This window comes from Phyllobates terribilis, unplaced genomic scaffold (genome assembly GCF_046119375.1).
Source record: "Phyllobates terribilis strain yellow unplaced genomic scaffold, ASM4611937v1 Scaffold_1__5_contigs__length_1240528914, whole genome shotgun sequence".
Taxonomy (NCBI): Eukaryota; Metazoa; Chordata; class Amphibia; order Anura; family Dendrobatidae; genus Phyllobates; species Phyllobates terribilis.
The window spans coordinates 585,075,469-585,094,949 of NW_027362761.1; the positions used below are offsets into that span (position 1 = coordinate 585,075,469).

A 19,481-nucleotide genomic window follows, 5' to 3' on the forward strand; every position below is an offset into this window, starting at 1 on the left:
CCGACCACTCCATAAGGCACATCGCATCAATGCTCTGACCACCTCCTGAGTGAGTCAGCCCCACTGAACCTCTCCATACAGCACATCACATCAGCGCTCTGACCTCCTCCTGAGCGAGTCAGCCCCTCTGACCTCTCCATATGGCACATCGCATCAGTGCTCTGACCACCTCCTGAGCAAGTCAGCCCCTCCGAACCCCTCCATACGGCACATCGCACAGCTAATATCTGCTCTGACCACCTTCTGAGTGAGCCAGCGCCTCCAACCTCTCTATACGGCACATTTGGGCTCTTCTCTAACCGTTGGCAGAGACCCTTCAGCTTAGAGAAAGCCCCCTAGTCCAGCTAACCTTCCTCCAGCTTTATTGCTGGCAGACGCTTACTTCCATGAGGATTCGGATCACATGGACCATTACTCTAATTAAGGCATATGAGCGACAGCCTCTCACAAGTCGCTCATATTACATTCCAGATGATAAACGCTGACGCGCTTCACGTTCTTGCAACCCTTCTAAGAGCCTTTTCTATCATTGGCATTGGGACAGGAGTGCACAGAAGTCCTATTTCCAGGTCACGTCAGGGACGAGCTGACATTTTTTAATCCTTAATTCCAGCCTCCTAGTGGCAGCCTAGTACACCCATGGTTCCTGTGTCCTCCAATGGAGGCTACAAGAAATAGGTTTTAACCATCTCACCCCACTTCATTTTTTTACCCCTTTTTAGTAAATTATCTGGTGAAGAGAATGACGACATGCAAAATTACAGCTCTTCCAATGCTACTAAAGAGAAAAGTACTACTAAAGAGAAAAAAAAAAGATGGAGGAAAAAAAATGACTCCCACCCCCCTCCCCCCAAAAAAGAGTGAAAATTGCTTTTCAGGATTAAACTATGAATATTACACTATGAGGAAAGTTCAAGACCCCCCTGAAAACAGCTGCCCCCGGCAGGGAGCTCATTACCTGGCAATATTCCCAGCAGCAGAGACGATGGAGTTCTGGGACACAGAGGCCACTCTGCTCATCCCGTTACCATCGTACCCCAAGTCATACGCCTGCAAATACAAGACACCATTATGTTTTGTGCCCTTCATACTTACAGACCGCTGAGAGACGATCCGTGTTAGGTTACCTGTAGGACGCCTTTCTCCGAACGGGTGTAGAGGATGTTCCTAGAATTGTCCACGGCGATCTGAACGATGGGGTCTGCCAGGCAAAAAACCACAACTCTTGTAATGACAGAAAGACATTTACCAAGTGATGGAAAAAGGTCTTCATTATTAGAGAGATAAATAGCAGCATAGTAACAGCCATATATCATTTACAGGCGACAGGGAGCGGCCTGGAGGATCTCTGACTAACGGAGATCACACAGGACGATGGAGACCTGGTGTTCTCACTTAAGTAGAAAAAGGATTCAGAAAGCCAAGAGAAAGTGTCGAGATTCCTGAGAAACGTAAATCTGGACTTACCATCCTCTGAAAAGGAGAACTGAAGCACAGACGGGACGAGGAAGGACAGGGTGCTCTTCGAGTGGTTGATTTTCCTGCACCTCGGATTGAACCATCCAGCTTCAGCCTAAAGAAAAGCAAAACAACAATTTTACTGTATAGAACTCGCCGAGTGCCATATTCATCGACAACTTCTAGAAACGCTTGCGGCTTCTTCAAAGAAACTGCAAATAACTGAGATGGCTATAGGTATTAAATTCTCAAATTTAGAAGTTATCACCAATTCGTGGGATAACTTTCCAAAAGCTGGGGGTCCGACTTCGCCGTGTGAATAGAGCGGTGGTCGATCGTGCACACGGACGCTCCATTCATCCTTCATGTGACCGCCGGATACAGTACAGCGCTGCGTTTGGCTGACATTCGGCTCTCCCATAAAAATTAATAGAACGGCAGTGAGAGCGATCGACCACTGCTGTTTACACAGGCCTTGTTCTTGGGATCGGTGGGGGTCTCAGAGGTCGAAACCACAATGATTGGGAAATTATCCACATTTTCACAAGTGCAGATGAATGACCCTGTGCTGCAAAACATCACACCATATAACCTTCTAGCAAAGTATTCAAAGCAGTGGAGATGCCCTGCATCTAGTTGCTGTATATAGACAGTGACCGGGTAAAATAAAAACCCCTTACTTGGTACGCTACTTCATACAAGCAGCCATCTTTTCCAGATAAGAAGATGCGCCCGTTGCTGGTGGACGTTATGCTTATCAGATATGTGTTATCTGTGGAGATGGAGTAGAGCGGATCTGGAAGGAGTTGCATCCCAGCGGACAGGCTGTCATTGGGGTTTCCTAAAAGAAAATGTAAATATGGTTATAGGGTTTCATCTAGTACCGTACACCTCCAACGCTATGATGAGTGATCCATAGGATGAGATAACGTGCGGATACTCTGGGGTCACACCAGCGATCCTGAGAGTGGGGCTGAAAGGAGCGGAGGGCTATGCTCCAATCATTGTCTATGGGACTGCCTCGTACGGCGCTAGGCTATTTCTTTCTATCCCATAGACAATGAATAAAGTGAGTTCGACTGCTGGGACCCCCAGTGATCAGCAAGTTATCCCACATCCTATGAATAGAAGAGAACTTGCAACAATATTCCCATAAAATCGATTATAAAAAAAGACCCTTCTAATAGCATGGACATTGGCCGTTGTACACTGACTATGCTGGGCAGAGCACCGAGTATTTATAGCGTGCTCGGGCTTTAAATTTTCGTCGTCACTCCGTGAACATGATTTGCGACTGTTTGACAGATTTAATACATGTGAGGAATGCTGGAAAAACAGGCATTCCTCACATGTATTAAATCTGTCAAACAGTCGCAAATCATGTTCACGGAGCGACGAAAATTTAAAGCCCGAGCACGCTATAAATACTCGGTGCTCGGCCGAGCATACTTGGCGAAAGGGTTAACAAAACATACTCGCTCATCACTAAAACTGACCTGTCTGCAAATTGGCGAAGCTGACTCCTAAAATAACGACGTCCACAGGAGTCGCGAGAACCAGCAAATAGCGAATGTGAGGCTGGAAAATACCTGGAAGACACAAACACAAAGGCCGAAGTGACAGCTGCTCCGTGTGTCGTCTCCAGACCTCCCCAGACACAGGAGCCGCTCCTTCCTCGCTCACCTTCCTTCGGCTTCACAAGCCCAACAGAAAGGATCGTCTCGCTGAGGCCATCGAAATAAGCGACGTCGCATCTATTAAAATAAATCAGGCTTTTAGGCATTTTATACCAAGACAAAGAAACAACAGTTAATCAGCTTCAATATCAGTGCAACCTGCTGTAAGACTACAACCCTCAGCATGCCCCAACAGTATGTGACGCTTTCTCTGTCGTGCACCCGTCACCTCTCGTCCTCTATACGTACCCCTCCTGGTAGTTCCACATGAATATATCGCTGTCGATCGTTAGCCATGCCCGGCTGATCTCGGGGAATACACCCATCATACAATTACACTGCATCCCTACAGCTCTGATGTAAGGAGCAACAATACAGTGCTGGGAACACCACAGCTGTCAGGCAGAGGGTCCCCGCAAAGCCCACCCTGTCTACCCGTAGCCAGAAAGTCACTGTGAAGAACCGGCGGACGTGTCCAGCACAGGAGACCCCGAGAACGCTCATCTAACACTTCACCATCTGGGGGTCTCTGCTGCGTAACAGAAGTTATACAGTATCTATAAGTGTATACAGTATATACAAGGATACGTCCAAACTGCTCTACCAGCTCCGGGGGGAGCGGCACTCTGCGGATGGCACTCAGCTCCGGGAGGCTGGGGATGCTCATCAGGCTCGGGCCCTGCAGGGGGTAATCCATCTCCGTCATTCCTGACACCGTAGGACAATCTGCAGGAGAAGACAATAAGTAATATCTGAGAGGAGGAAGAAGCAGGAGACGATCAGCGGAGACAAAGCTTATATCCACGGAAGATACCAAAAATACACACAATCCATCATCTCCTCCTCTATGGCCTCTCTCTCCTCTGCTGCCCGATCTTCTCCCGTCTCTTTCCCATTACCCCATGCTCACCCTTCTACCCCATGAGTCATCGCCCCCATATCTCTGGTCTCTCTCCCCACTGTCTCCCCTCCATATTTCTGGTCTCTCCCCACTGTGTCCTCCCCCGATCTCTGGCCTCTCCCCACTGTGTCGTCCCCCCCCGATCTCTGGCCTCTCCCTACTGTGTCCCCCCCCCCCCGATCTCTGGCCTCTCCCCACTGTCCCCCCCCCCCGATCTCTGGCCTCTCCCCACTGTGTCCCCCCCCCCCGATCTCTGGCCTCTCCCCACTGTGTCCCCCCCCCCCCCGATCTCTGGCCTCTCCCCACTGTGCCCCCCCCCCCCCCCGATCTCTGGCCTCTCCCCACTGTGTCCCCCCCCCCGATCTCTGGCCTCTCCCCACTGTGTCCCCCCCCCCCGATCTCTGGCCTCTCCCCACTGTGTCCCCCCCCCCCCCGATCTCTGGCCTCTCCCCACTGTGTCCCGTCCCCCCCGATCTCTGGCCTCTCCCCACTGTGTCCCCCCCCCCCGATCTCTGGCCTCTCCCCACTGTGTCCCCCCCCCCCCGATCTCTGGCCTCTCCCCACTGTGTCCCCCCCCCCGATCTCTGGCCTCTCCCCATTGCTGTCCCCCCCCCCCGATCTCTGGCCTCTCCCCATTGCTGTCCCACCCCCCCGATCTCTGGCATCTCCCCATTGCTGTAACCCCCCCCGATCTCTGACCTCTCCCCACTGTGCCCCCCCCCCCCCGATCTCTGGCCTCTCCCCACTGTGCCCCCCCCCCCCGATCTCTGGCCTCTCCCCACTGTGCCCCCCCCCCGATCTCTGGCCTCTCCCCACTGTGTCCCCCCCCCCTGATCTCTGGCCTCTCCCCACTGTGTCCCCCCCCCGATCTCTGGCCTCTCCCCACGGTGTCCCCCCCCCGATCTATGGCCTCTCCCCATTGCTGTCCCCCCCCCCCCGATCTCTGGCATCTCCCCATTGCTGTAAACCCCCCCGATCTCTGGCCTCTCCCCACTGTGCCCCCCCCCCCGATCTCTGGCCTCTCCCCACTGTGTCCCCCCCCCCCGATCTCTGGCCTCTCCCCACTGTGTCCCCCCCCCCCGATCTCTGGCCTCTCCCCACTGTGTCCCCCCCCCGATCTCTGGCCTCTCCCCACTGTGACCCCCCCCCGATCTATGGCCTCTCCCCATTGCTGTCCCCCACCCCCCCGATCTCTGGCATCTCCCCATTGCTGTAAACCCCCCCGATCTCTGGCCTCTCCCCACTGTGCCCCCCCCCCCCCCCCCCGATCTCTGGCCTCTCCCCACTGTGTCGTTCCCCCCCGATCTCTGGCCTCTCCCCATTGCTGTCCCCCCCCCCCCCCCCGATCTCTGGCCTCTCCCCACTGTGGCCCCCCCCCCGATCTCTGGCCTCTCCCCACTGTGGCCCCCCCCCCCGATCTCTGGCCTCTCCCCACTGTGGCCCCCCCCCCGATCTCTGGCCTCTCCCCACTGTGCCCCACCCCCGATCTCTGGCCTCTCCCCACTGCCCCCCCCGATCACTGGCCTCTCCCCACTGCCGTCCCCCCCCATCTCTGGCCTCTCCCCACTGTGTCCCCCCCATCTCTGGCCTCTCCCCACTGTGTCCCCCCCATCTCTGGCCTCTCCCCACTGTCCCACCCCCCGATCTCTGGCCTCTCCCCACTGCTGTGTTGTCCCCCCGCTGATCTCTGGCCTCTCCCCACTGTCCCCCCCCCACGATTTCTGCCGTCTCCCCACTGTGTCCACCCCCCCCCGATCTCTGGCCTCTCCCCACTGTCCCCCCCCCCGTCTCCCCACTGTGCCGCCCCCCGATCTCTGGCCTCTCCCCACTGTGTCCCCCCCCCCTCGATCTCTGGCCTCTCCCCACTGTGTCCCCCCCCCCCCCGATCTCTGGCCTCTCCCCACTGTGTTCCACCCCCCGATCTCTGGCCTCTCCCCACTGTGACCCCCCCCCATCTCCGGCCTCTCCCCACTGCTGTGTCGCCCCCCCCCCCCACCCGATCTCTGGCCTCTCCCCACTGCTGTGTCCCCCCCCCCACCGCTCTGGCCTCTCCCCACTGCTGTGTCCCCCCCGATCTCTGGCCTCTCCCCATTGCTGTGTCCCCCCACCCCCCATCTCTGGCCTCTCCCCATTGCTGTGTCCCCCCACCCCCCATCTCTGGCCTCTCCCCACTGCTGTGTCCCCCCCCCCGATCTCTGGCCTCTTCCCACTGTCCCCCCCCCCCGTCTCCCCACTGTGCCGCCCCCCGATCTCTGGCCTCTCCCCACTGTGTCCCCCCACCCCTCGATCTCTGGCCTCTCCCCACTGTGTCCCCCCCCCCCCCGATCTCTGGCCTCTCCCCACTGTGTCCCACCCCCCGATCTCTGGCCTCTCCCCACTGTGACCCCCCCATCTCTGGCCTCTCCCCACTGCTGTGTCCCCCCCCCCCACCGCTGTGTCCCCCCCCCCCACCGCTCTGGTCTCTCCCCACTGCTGTGTCCCCCCCGATCTCTGGCCTCTCCCCATTGCTGTGTCCCCCCACCCCCCATCTCTGGCCTCTCCCCATTGCTGTGTCCCCCCACCCCCCATCTCTGGCCTCTCCCCATTGCTGTGTCCCCCCACCCCCCATCTCTGGCCTCTCCCCATTGCTGTGTCCCCCCCCGATCTCTGGCCTCTCCCCACTGTGTCCCTCCCCCCATCTCTGGCCTCTCCCCACTGTATCCCCCCCCCCCCATCTCTGGCCTCTCCCCACTGTATCCCCCCCCCCCCCATCTCTGGCCTCTCCCCACTGTATCCCCCCCCCCCCGATCTCTGGCCTCTCCCCACTGTGTCCCCCCCCCCGATCTCTGGCCTCTCCCCACTGTGTCCCCCCCCCCGATCTCTGGCCTCTCCCCACTGTGTCCCCACCCCCCCGATCTCTGGCCTCTCCCCACTGTGTCCTCCCCGATCTCTGGCCTCTTCCCACTGTGTCCTCCCCGATCTCTGGCCTCTTCCCACTGTAACCCCCCCACATATATCTGGCCTCTTCCCACTGTGCCCCCCCCCCCCCATATATCTGGCCTCTCCCCACTGTGTCCTCCCCGATCTCTGGCCTCTCCCCACTGTGTCCTCCCCGATCTCTGGCCTCTCCCCACTGTGTCCTCCCCGATTTCTGGCCTCTCCCCACTGTGTCCACCCCGATCTCTGGCCTCTCCCCACTGTGTCCACCCCGATCTCTGGCCTCTCCCCACTGTGTCCACCCCGATCTCTGGCCTCTCCCCACTGTGTCCTCCCCGATTTCTGGCCTCTCCCCACTGTGTCTTCCCCGATCTCTGGCCTCTCCCCACTGTGTCTTCCCCGATTTATGGCCTCTCCCCACTGTGTCCACCCCGATCTCTGGCCTCTCCCCACTGTGTCCACCCCATCTCTGGCCTCTCCCCACTGTATCCCTACCTCCATCTCTGGACTCTCTCCCAAATGTGTCCCACCCATCTCTGCCCTTCATTCCCCCATCTCTAGCCTCACCCCCCACCCCCTTATCTCAACCCATTCTCTACTGCCCCCTCCAGTGGCCGCTGCCCAGTACAGCAGCCGTATCCCTGCCCCCCCCCCCCCCCGTTCCTCCTCACTCACCCCTCTACCCCTCACTTACTATGCGCCGGGAGGCTGAGGAGGTCGGACAGGTCGGGGTGGGCTCTCTCCTCCTGCAGTAACCGCTCTATGACTCTCCCGGCTCCCTCCAGTGCTTCCTGCATGGCGGCGCTGGCTGCCGGGGCCCCCGGAGCTGCACTCGGCATTCTCCCCTCACTTTACACTTATATGTCTATTAATTCAGTTACAAATAGAAGAATCAGGTACTGAAAGCAAGACGTGAGGTTCAAAACAGCATGTGAACAGCAGGAACCGCGCAAAGTCAAGCTGACGTCAAAAGCCTGCGCCGTCAGTCAGCCCGCGGTGCAACATGATGGCGTCACGTCTCCTAGGAGATTGGTCGGTGCGGCGGCCATGTTGGATGTGGGCAGGTAACAGTATGGACAATCTCCAGTCAATCGCTCCACTTAGTATTTCTATTTCTTCTATTTGTAACTACAGGTGACAGCGCGATTGTGATCAGGAAAGAACAAGTGACAATTCAGCTTGGAATCAGAAAATAATAGATACTAAGTTTGACCCTTATTGCTCCCTGTAGCTGAGTCTCAGGTGACGAAGGGAACGGCGTAGCGGCCATGTTTATTAAGGGCAACCTATAAGATTGTGAGGAAGCGAGGTTTCCGCGCATTAAGTGCAGCTGTGTGTGAACAGTGATCAGGCACTAAGAAAAGAAACGCCGAAAACTAAGACTGAGAGTGTCCCTTACCGCTTCCCGTAAGGAATCAGGAACTGTGTGGAGGCGGCGACTGAGATCTACAGTCAGGAGCAACAACAGGTATGTAAGAGGTTGTACCGACCACAGGGGGCGCGGTATGCTGGTATTACCACAGTAGCACTGTTATGTGGGCTGTATAGAGGTATTAGTACAGTACAGTATAGCACTGTTATGTGGGCTGTATAGTGGTATTAGTACAGTACAGTATAGCACTGTTATGTGGGCTGTATAGTGGTATTAGTACAGTACAGTATAGCTCTGTTATGTGGGCTGTATAGAGGTATTAGTACAGTACAGTATAGCACTGTTATGTGGGCTGTATAGTGGTATTAGTACAGTACAGTATAGCTCTGTTATGTGGGCTGTATAGAGGTATTAGTACAGTATAGCTCTGTTATGTGGGCTGTATAGAGGTATTAGTACAGTATAGCACTGTTATGTGGGCTGTATAGTGGTATTAGTACAGTACAGTATAGCTCTGTTATGTGGGCTGTATAGTGGTATTAGTACAGTACAGTATAGCACTGTTATGTGGGCTGTATAGTGGTATTAGTACAGTACAGTATAGCTCTGTTATGTGGGCTGTATAGTGGTATTAGTACAGTACAGTATAGCACTGTTATGTGGGCTGTATAGTGGTATTAGTACAGTACAGTATAGCTCTGTTATGTGGGCTGTATAGTGGTATTAGTACAGTACAGTATAGCACTGTTATGTGGGGCTGTATAGTGGTATTAGTACAGTACAGTATAGCTCTGTTATGTGGGGCTGTATAGTGGTATTAGTACAGTACAGTATAGCACTGTTATGTGGGCTGTATAGTGGTATTAGTACAGTACAGTATAGCACTGTTATGTGGGCTGTATAGTGGTATTAGTACAGTACAGTATAGCTCTGTTATGTGGGCTGTATAGAGGTATTAGTACAGTACAGTATAGCACTGTTATGTGGGCTGTATAGTGGTATTAGTACAGTACAGTATAGCTCTGTTATGTGGGCTGTATAGTGGTATTAGTACAGTACAGTATAGCTCTGTTATGTGGGGCTGTATAGTGGTATTAGTACAGTACAGTATAGCTCTGTTATGTGGGGCTGTATAGTGGTATTAGTACAGTACAGTATAGCTCTGTTATGTGGGGCTGTATAGTGGTATTAGTACAGTACAGTATAGCTCTGTTATGTGGGGCTGTATAGTGGTATTAGTACAGTACAGTATAGCTCTGTTATGTGGGCTGTATAGTGGTATTAGTACAGTACAGTATAGCTCTGTTATGTGGGCTGTATAGTGGTATTAGTACAGTATAGCTCTGTTGTGGGGGGCTGTATAGTGGTATTAGTACAGTACAGTATAGCTCTGTTATGTGGGCTGTATAGTGGTATTAGTACAGTACAGTACAGCTCTGTTATGTGGGGCTGTATAGTGGTATTAGTACAGTACAGTATAGCTCTGTTATGTGGGGCTGTATAGTGGTATTAGTACAGTACAGTATAGCTCTGTTATGTGGGCTGTATAGTGGTATTAGTACAGTACAGTATAGCACTGTTATGTGGGGCTGTATAGTGGTATTAGTACAGTACAGTATAGCTCTGTTATGTGGGCTGTATAGTGGTATTAGTACAGTATAGCTCTGTTATGTGGGCTGTATAGTGGTATTAGTACAGTACAGTATAGCTCTGTTATGTGGGCTGTATAGTGGTATTAGTACAGTACAGTATAGCTCTGTTATGTGGGCTGTATAGTGGTATTAGTACAGTATAGCACTGTTATGTGGGCTGTATAGTGGTATTAGTACAGTACAGTATAGCTCTGTTATGTGGGCTGTATAGTGGTATTAGTACAGTACAGTATAGCTCTGTTATGTGGGCTGTATAGTGGTATTAGTACAGTACAGTATAGCTCTGTTATGTGGGCTGTATAGAGGTATTAGTACAGTACAGTATAGCTCTGTTATGTGGGCTGTATAGAGGTATTAGTACAGTACAGTATAGCTCTGTTATGTGGGCTGTATAGTGGTATTAGTACAGTACAGTATAGCTCTGTTATGTGGGCTGTATAGTGGTATTAGTACAGTACAGTATAGCTCTGTTATGTGGGGCTGTATAGTGGTATTAGTACAGTACAGTATAGCTCTGTTATGTGGGCTGTATAGTGGTATTAGTACAGTACAGTATAGCTCTGTTATGTGGGCTGTATAGAGGTATTAGTACAGTATAGCTCTGTTATGTGGGGCTGTATAGTGGTATTAGTACAGTATAGTATAGCTCTGTTATGTGGGCTGTATAGTGGTATTAGTACAGTACAGTATAGCTCTGTTATGTGGGGCTGTATAGTGGTATTAGTACAGTACAGTATAGCTCTGTTATGTGGGCTGTATAGTGGTATTAGTACAGTACAGTATAGCTCTGTTATGTGGGCTGTATAGTGGTATTAGTACAGTATAGCTCTGTTATGTGGGGCTGTATAGTGGTATTAGTACAGTACAGTATAGCTCTGTTATGTGGGCTGTATAGTGGTATTAGTACAGTACAGTATAGCACTGTTATGTGGGCTGTATAGAGGTATTAGTACAGTACAGTATAGCTGTTATGTGGGGCTGTATAGTGGTATTAGTACAGTACAATATAGCTCTGTTATGTGGGCTGTATAGTGGTATTAGTACAGTACAGTATAGCACTGTTATGTGGGCTGTATAGAGGTATTAGTACAGTACAGTATAGCTCTGTTATGTGGGGCTGTATAGTGGTATTAGTACAGTACAATATAGCTCTGTTATGTGGGCTGTATAGTGGTATTAGTACAGTACAGTATAGCACTGTTATGTGGGCTGTATAGAGGTATTAGTACAGTACAGTATAGCTCTGTTATGTGGGCTGTATAGTGGTATTAGTACAGTACAGTATAGCTCTGTTATGTGGGGCTGTATAGTGGTATTAGTACAGTACAGTATAGCTCTGTTATGTGGGCTGTATAGTGGTATTAGTACAGTACAGTATAGCACTGTTATGTGGGCTGTATAGAGGTATTAGTACAGTACAGTATAGCTCTGTTATGTGGGGCTGTATAGTGGTATTAGTACAGTACAATATAGCTCTGTTATGTGGGCTGTATAGTGGTATTAGTACAGTACAGTATAGCTCTGTTATGTGGGCTGTATAGTGGTATTAGTACAGTATAGCTCTGTTATGTGGGGCTGTATAGTGGTATTAGTACAGTACAGTATAGCGCTGTTATGTGGGGCTGTATAGTGGTATTAGTACAGTACAGTATAGCACTGTTATGTGGGGCTGTATAGTGGTATTAGTACAGTACAGTATAGCTCTGTTATGTGGGCTGTATAGTGGTATTAGTACAGTACAGTATAGCTCTGTTATGTGGGGCTGTATAGTGGTATTAGTACAGTACAGTATAGCTCTGTTATGTGGGGCTGTATAGTGGTATTAGTACAGTACAGTATAGCTCTGTTATGTGTGCTGTATAGTGGTATTAGTACAGTACAGTATAGCACTGTTATGTGGGCTGTATAGTGGTATTAGTACAATACAGTATAGCACTGTTATGTGGGGCTGTATAGTGGTATTAGTACAGTACAGTATAGCACTGTTATGTGGGGCTGTATAGTGGTATTAGTACAGTACAGTATAGCACTGTTATGTGGGCTGTATAGTGGTATTAGTACAGTACAGTATAGCTCTGTTATGTGGGGCTGTATAGTGGTATTAGTACAGTACAGTATAGCTCTGCTATGTGGGGCTGTATAGTGGTATTAGTACAGTACAGTATATCTCTGTTATGTGGGGCTGTATAGTGGTATTAGTACAGTACAGTATAGCTGTTATGTGGACTGTATAGTGGTATTAGTACAGTACAGTATAGCACTGTTATGTGGGCTGTATAGTGGTATTAGTACAGTACAGTATAGCTCTGTTATGTGGGCTGTATAGTGGTATTAGTACAGTACAGTATAGCACTGTTATGTGGGCTGTATAGTGGTATTAGTACAGTATAGCTCTGTTATGTGGGGCTGTATAGTGGTATTAGTACAGTACAGTATAGCTCTGTTATGTGGGCTGTATAGTGGTATTAGTACAGTACAGTATAGCTCTGTTATGTGGGCTGTATAGTGGTATTAGTACAGTACAGTATAGCACTGTTATGTGGGCTGTATAGTGGTATTAGTACAGTACAGTATAGCTCTGTTATGTGGGGCTGTATAGTGGTATTAGTACAGTACAGTATAGCTCTGTTATGTGGGCTGTATAGTGGTATTAGTACAGTACAGTATAGCTCTGTTATGTGGGGCTGTATAGTGGTATTAGTGCAGTACAGTATAGCTCTGTTATGTGGGCTGTATAGTGGTATTAGTACAGTACAGTATAGCACTGTTAGGGGGGCTGTATAGTGGTATTAGTACAGTACAGTATAGCTCTGTTATGTGGGCTGTATAGTGGTATTAGTACAGTATAGCTCTGTTATGTGGGCTGTATAGTGGTATTAGTACAGTACAGTATAGCTCTGTTATGTGGGCTGTATAGTGGTATTAGTACAGTACAGTATAGCACTGTTATGTGGGGCTGTATAGTGGTATTAGTGCAGTACAGTATAGCACTGTTATGTGGGGCTGTATAGTGGTATTAGTACAGCACAGTATAGCACTGTTATGTGGGGCTGTATAGTGGTATTAGTACAGTACAGTATAGCTCTGTTATGTGGGCTGTATAGTGGTATTAGTACAGTACAGTATAGCACTGTTATGTGGGGCTGTATAGTGGTATTAGTACAGTACAGTATAGCTCTGTTATGTGGGCTGTATAGTGGTATTAGTACAGTACAGTATAGCTCTGTTATGTGGGCTGTATAGTGGTATTAGTACAGTACAGTATAGCACTGTTATGTGGGGCTGTATAGTGGTATTAGTACAGTACAGTATAGCACTGTTATGTGGGGCTGTATAGTGGTATTAGTACAGTACAGTATAGCACTGTTATGTGGGGCTGTATAGTGGTATTAGTACAGTACAGTATAGCACTGTTATGTGGGGCTGTATAGTGGTATTAGTACAGTACAGTATAGCTCTGTTATGTGGGCTGTATAGTGGTATTAGTACAGTACAGTATAGCACTGTTATGTGGGGCTGTATAGTGGTATTAGTACAGTACAGTATAGCTCTGTTATGTGGGCTGTATAGTGGTATTAGTACAGTACAGTATAGCTCTGTTATGTGGGCTGTATAGTGGTATTAGTACAGTACAGTATAGCTCTGTTATGTGGGGCTGTATAGTGGTATTAGTACAGTACAGTATAGCTCTGTTATGTGGGCTGTATAGTGGTATTAGTACAGTACAGTATAGCACTGTTATGTGGGGCTGTATAGTGGTATTAGTACAGTACAGTATAGCTCTGTTATGTGTGCTGTATAGTGGTATTAGTACAGTATAGCTCTGTTATGTGGACTGTATAGTGGTATTAGTACAGTACAGTATAGCACTGTTATGTGGGGCTGTATAGTGGTATTAGTACAGTACAGTATAGCACTGTTATGTGGGGCTGTATAGTGGTATTAGTACAGTACAGTATAGCGCTGTTATGTGGGGCTGTATAGTGGTATTAGTACAGTACAGTATAGCTCTGTTATGTGGGCTGTATAGTGGTATTAGTACAGTACAGTATAGCTCTGTTATGTGGGCTGTATAGTGGTATTAGTACAGTACAGTATAGCTGTTATGTGGACTGTATAGTGGTATTAGTACAGTACAGTATAGCTCTGTTATGTGGACTGTATAGTGGTATTAGTACAGTACAATATAGCTCTGTTATGTGGGGCTGTATAGTGGTATTAGTACAGTACAGTATAGCACTGTTATGTGGACTGTATAGTGGTATTAGTACAGTACAATATAGCTCTGTTATGTGGGCTGTATAGTGGTATTAGTACAGTACAGTATAGCACTGTTATGTGGGCTGTATAGTGGTATTAGTACAGTATAGCTCTGTTATGTGGGGCTGTATAGTGGTATTAGTACAGTACAGTATAGCTCTGTTATGTGGGGCTGTATAGTGGTATTAGTACAGTACAGTATAGCTCTGTTATGTGGGTCTGTATAGTGGTATTAGTACAGTACAGTATAGCACTGTTATGTGTGCTGTATAGTGGTATTAGTACAGTACAGTATAGCACTGTTATGTGGGGCTGTATAGTGGTATTAGTACAGTATAGCGTTGTTATGTGGGGCTGTATAGTGGTATTAGTACAGTACAGTATAGCTCTGTTATGTGGGCTGTATAGTGGTATTAGTACAGTATAGCTCTGTTATGTGGGGCTGTATAGTGGTATTAGTACAGTACAGTATAGCACTGTTATGTGTGCTGTATAGTGGTATTATTACAGTACAGTATAGCTGTTATGTGGGGCTGTATAGTGGTATTAGTACAGTACAGTATAGCTCTGTTATGTGTGCTGTATAGTGGTATTATTACAGTACAGTATAGCTGTTATGTGGGGCTGTATAGTGGTATTAGTACAGTACAGTATAGCGCTGTTATGTGGGCTGTATAGTGGTATTAGTACAGTATAGCGCTGTTATGTGGGCTGTATAGTGGTATTAGTACAGTACAGTATAGCGCTGTTATGTGGGCTGTATAGTGGTATTAGTACAGTACAGTATAGCGCTGTTATGTGGGGCTGTATAGTGGTATTAGTACAGTACAGTATAGCACTGTTATGTGGGGCTGTATAGTGGTATTAGTACAGTACAGCTCTGTTATGTGGGGCTGTATAGTGGTATTAGTACAGTACAGTATAGCACTGTTATGTGGGGCTGTATAGTGGTATTAGTACAGTACAGTATAGCACTGTTATGTGGGCTGTATAGTGGTATTAGTACAGTACAGTATAGCTCTGTTATGTGGGCTGTATAGTGGTATTAGTACAGTACAGTATAGCGCTGTTATGTGGGCTGTATAGTGGTATTAGTACAGTACAGTATAGCGCTATTATGTGGGCTGTATAGTGGTATTAGTACAGTACAGTATAGCGCTGTTATGTGGGGCTGTATAGTGGTATTAGTACAGTACAGTATAGCACTGTTATGTGGGCTGTATAGTGGTATTAGTACAGTACAGTATAGCTCTGTTATGTGGGCTGTATAGTGGTATTAGTACAGTACAGTATAGCGCTGTTATGTGGGCTGTATAGTGGTATTAGTACAGTACAGTATAGCGCTGTTATGTGGGCTGTATAGTGGTATTAGTACAGTACAGTATAGCGCTGTTATGTGGGCTGTATAGTGGTATTAGTACAGTACAGTATAGCGCTGTTATGTGGGCTGTATAGTGGTATTACTACAGTATAGCTCTGTTATGTGGGGCTGTATAGTGGTATTAGTACAGTACAGTATAGCGCTGTTATGTGGGCTGTATAGTGGTATTAGTACAGTACAGTATAGCGCTGTTATGTGGGCTGTATAGTGGTATTAGTACAGTACAGTATAGCGCTGTTATGTGGGCTGTATAGTGGTATTAGTACAGTATAGCGCTGTTATGTGGGCTGTATAGTGGTATTAGTACAGTACAGTATAGCGCTGTTATGTGGGCTGTATAGTGGTATTAGTACAGTACAGTATAGCGCTGTTATGTGGGCTGTATAGTGGTATTAGTACAGTACAGTATAGCTCTGTTATGTGGGCTGTATAGTGGTATTAGTACAGTACAGTATAGCTCTGTTATGTGGGCTGTATAGTGGTATTAGTACAGTACAGTATAGCTCTGTTATGTGGGCTGTATAGTGGTATTAGTACAGTACAGTATAGCTCTGTTATGTGGGCTGTATAGTGGTATTAGTACAGTACAGTATAGCACTGTTATGTGGGGCTGTATAGTGGTATTAGTACAGTACAGTATAGCTCTGTTATGTGGGCTGTATAGTGGTATTAGTACAGTACAGTATAGCTCTGTTATGTGGGCTGTATAGTGGTATTAGTACAGTACAGTATAGCTCTGTTATGTGGGCTGTATAGTGGTATTAGTACAGTACAGTATAGCTCTGTTATGTGGGCTGTATAGTGGTATTAGTACAGTACAGTATAGCTCTGTTATGTGGGCTGTATAGTGGTATTAGTACAGTACAGTACAGCTCTGTTATGTGGGCTGTATAGTGGTATTAGTACAGTACAGTATAGCGCTGTTATGTGGGGCTGTATAGTGGTATTAGTACAGTACAGTATAGGTCTGTTATGTGGGCTGTATAGTGGTATTAGTACATAACAGTATAGCTCTGTTATGTGGGGCTGTATAGTGGTATTAGTACAGTACAGTATAGCGCTGTTATGTGGGGCTGTATAGTGGTATTAGTACAGTACAGTATAGCGCTGTTATGTGGGCTGTATAGTGGTATTAGTACAGTACAGTATAGCTCTGTTATGTGGGGCTGTATAGTGGTATTAGTACAGTACAGTATAGCTCTGTTATGTGGGCTGTATAGTGGTATTAGTACATAACAGTATAGCTCTGTTATGTGGGCTGTATAGTGGTATTAGTACAGTACAGTATAGCTCTGTTATGTGGGCTGTATAGAGGTATTAGTACAGTACAGTATAGCTCTGTTATGTGGGGCTGTATAGTGGTATTAGTACAGTACAGTATAGCTCTGTTATGTGGGGCTGTATAGTGGTATTAGTACAGTACAGTATAGCTCTGTTATGTGGGGCTGTATAGAGGTATTAGTACAGTACAGTATAGCTCTGTTATGTGGGCTGTATAGTGGTATTAGTACAGTACAGTATAGCTCTGTTATGTGGGGCTGTATAGTGGTATTAGTACAGTACAGTATAGCTCTGTTATGTGGGCTGTATAGTGGTATTAGTACAGTACAGTATAGCTCTGTTATGTGGGGCTGTATAGAGGTATTAGTACAGTACAGTATAGCTCTGTTATGTGGGGCTGTATAGTGGTATTAGTACAGTACAGTATAGCTCTGTTATGTGGGGCTGTATAGTGGTATTAGTACAGTACAGTATAGCTCTGTTATGTGGGGCTGTATAGTGGTATTAGTACAGTACAGTATAGCACTGTTATGTGGGCTGTATAGAGGTATTAGTACAGTACAGTATAGCTCTGTTATGTGGGCTGTATAGTGGTATTAGTACAGTACAGTATAGCACTGTTATGTGGGGCTGTATAGTGGTATTAGTACAGTACAGTATAGCACTGTTATGTGGGCTGTATAGTGGTATTAGTACAGTATAGTATAGCTCTGTTATGTGGGCTGTATAGTGGTATTAGTACAGTACAGTATAGCTCTGTTATGTGGGCTGTATAGTGGTATTAGTACAGTACAGTATAGCTCTGTTATGTGGGGCTGTATAGTGGTATTAGTACAGTACAGTATAGCTCTGTTATGTGGGCTGTATAGTGGTATTAGTACAGTACAGTATAGCTCTGTTATGTGGGGCTGTATAGTGGTATTAGTACAGTACAGTATAGCTCTGTTATGTGGGCTGTATAGTGGTATTAGTACAGTACAGTATAGCTCTGTTATGTGGGGCTGTATAGAGGTATTAGTACAGTACAGTATAGCTCTGTTATGTGGGGCTGTATAGTGGTATTAGTACAGTACAGTATAGCTCTGTTATGTGGGCTGTATAGTGGTATTAGTACATAACAGTATAGCTCTGTTATGTGGGCTGTATAGAGGTATTAGTACAGTACAGTATAGCTCTGTTATGTGGGCTGTATAGAGGTATTAGTACAGTACAGTATAGCTTTGTTATGTGGGGCTGTATAGTGGTATTAGTACGGTACAGTATAGCTCTGTTATGTGGGCTGTATAGTGGTATTAGTACAGTACAGTATAGCTCTGTTATGTGGGGCTGTATAGAGGTATTAGTACAGTACAGTATAGCTCTGTTATGTGGGCTGTATAGTGGTATTAGTACAGTACAGTATAGCTCTGTTATGTGGGCTGTATAGTGGTATTAGTACATAACAGTATAGCTCTGTTATGTGGGGCTGTATAGTGGTATTAGTACAGTACAGTATAGCTCTGTTATGTGGGCTGTATAGTGGTATTAGTACAGTACAGTATAGCTCTGTTATGTGGGCTGTATAGTGGTATTAGTACAGTACAGTATAGCTCTGTTATGTGGGCTGTATAGAGGTATTAGTACAGTACAGTATAGCTCTGTTATGTGGGCTGTATAGTGGTATTAGTACAGTACAGTATAGCTCTGTTATGTGGGGCTGTATAGTGGTATTAGTACAGTACAGTATAGCTCTGTTATGTGGGGCTGTATAGTGGTATTAGTACAGTACAGTATAGCTCTGTTATGTGGGGCTGTATAGTGGTATTAGTACAGTACAGTATAGCACTGTTATGTGGGCTGTATAGTGGTATTAGTACAGTACAGTATAGCTCTGTTATGTGGGCTGTATAGTGGTATTAGTACAGTACAGTATAGCTCTGTTATGTGGGCTGTATAGTGGTATTAGTACATAACAGTATAGCTCTGTTATGTGGGCTGTATAGTGGTATTAGTACAGTACAGTATAGCTCTGTTATGTGGGGCCGTATAGTGGTATTAGTACAGTACAGTATAGCACTGTTATGTGGGGCTGTATAGTGGTATTAGTACAGTACAGTATAGCTCTGTTATGTGGGCTGTATAGTGGTATTAGTACAGTACAGTATAGCTCTGTTATGTGGGGCTGTATAGTGGTATTAGTACAGTACAGTATAGCTCTGTTATGTGGGCTGTATAGTGGTATTAGTACAGTACAGTATAGCGCTGTTATGTGGGCTGTATAGAGGTATTAGTACATAACAGTATAGCTCTGTTATGTGGGCTGTATAGTGATTAGTACAGTACAGTATAGCTCTGTTATGTGGGGCTGTATAATGGTATTAGTATAGTGGTATTAGTACAGTACAGTATAGCTCTGTTATGTGGGGCTGTATAATGGTATTAGTATAGTGGTATTAGTACAGTACAGTATAGCTCTGTTATGTGGGGCTGTATAGTGGTATTAGTACAGTACAGTATAGCTCTGTTATGTGGGGCTGTATAGTGGTATTAGTACAGTACAGTATAGCTCTGTTATGTGGGCTGTATAGTGGTATTAGTACAGTAC

General features: G+C 47.2%; 2 protein-coding genes across 5 annotated transcripts in view; one reads left to right on the plus strand and one right to left on the minus strand.

Annotated features, from left to right (window-relative positions):
• NUP155 (nucleoporin 155) overlaps window positions 1-7,950 on the minus strand; it is a 39,447-nt gene extending 31,497 nt beyond the window's left edge. For both annotated transcript variants that reach the window (XM_073681789.1, XM_073681780.1), the window contains exons 1-9: window positions 7,646-7,950; window positions 3,723-3,860; window positions 3,384-3,480; window positions 3,142-3,212; window positions 2,955-3,047; window positions 2,139-2,299; window positions 1,468-1,573; window positions 1,128-1,201; window positions 959-1,050 (exon numbers count right to left, since the gene is read on the minus strand). In XM_073681789.1, the coding sequence (XP_073537890.1) occupies window positions 959-1,050; window positions 1,128-1,201; window positions 1,468-1,573; window positions 2,139-2,299; window positions 2,955-3,047; window positions 3,142-3,212; window positions 3,384-3,480; window positions 3,723-3,860; window positions 7,646-7,790 (977 nt within the window). In that variant the 5' untranslated portion in view covers window positions 7,791-7,950. The remainder of the gene's footprint in view (window positions 1-958; window positions 1,051-1,127; window positions 1,202-1,467; window positions 1,574-2,138; window positions 2,300-2,954; window positions 3,048-3,141; window positions 3,213-3,383; window positions 3,481-3,722; window positions 3,861-7,645) is intronic.
• A 43-nt stretch (window positions 7,951-7,993) lies between these two features.
• The window catches only part of WDR70 (WD repeat domain 70), a 372,583-nt gene continuing 361,095 nt past the window's right edge, over window positions 7,994-19,481 (plus strand). The window contains exon 1 of one of the 3 annotated variants that reach the window (XM_073681819.1): window positions 7,994-8,419. The gene's annotated coding sequence lies outside the window, so the exon portion shown is untranslated. Of the gene's footprint in view, window positions 8,502-19,481 lie in introns of all 3 variants that reach the window. The other 2 variants (XM_073681803.1, XM_073681812.1) reach the window with 2 other exon arrangements.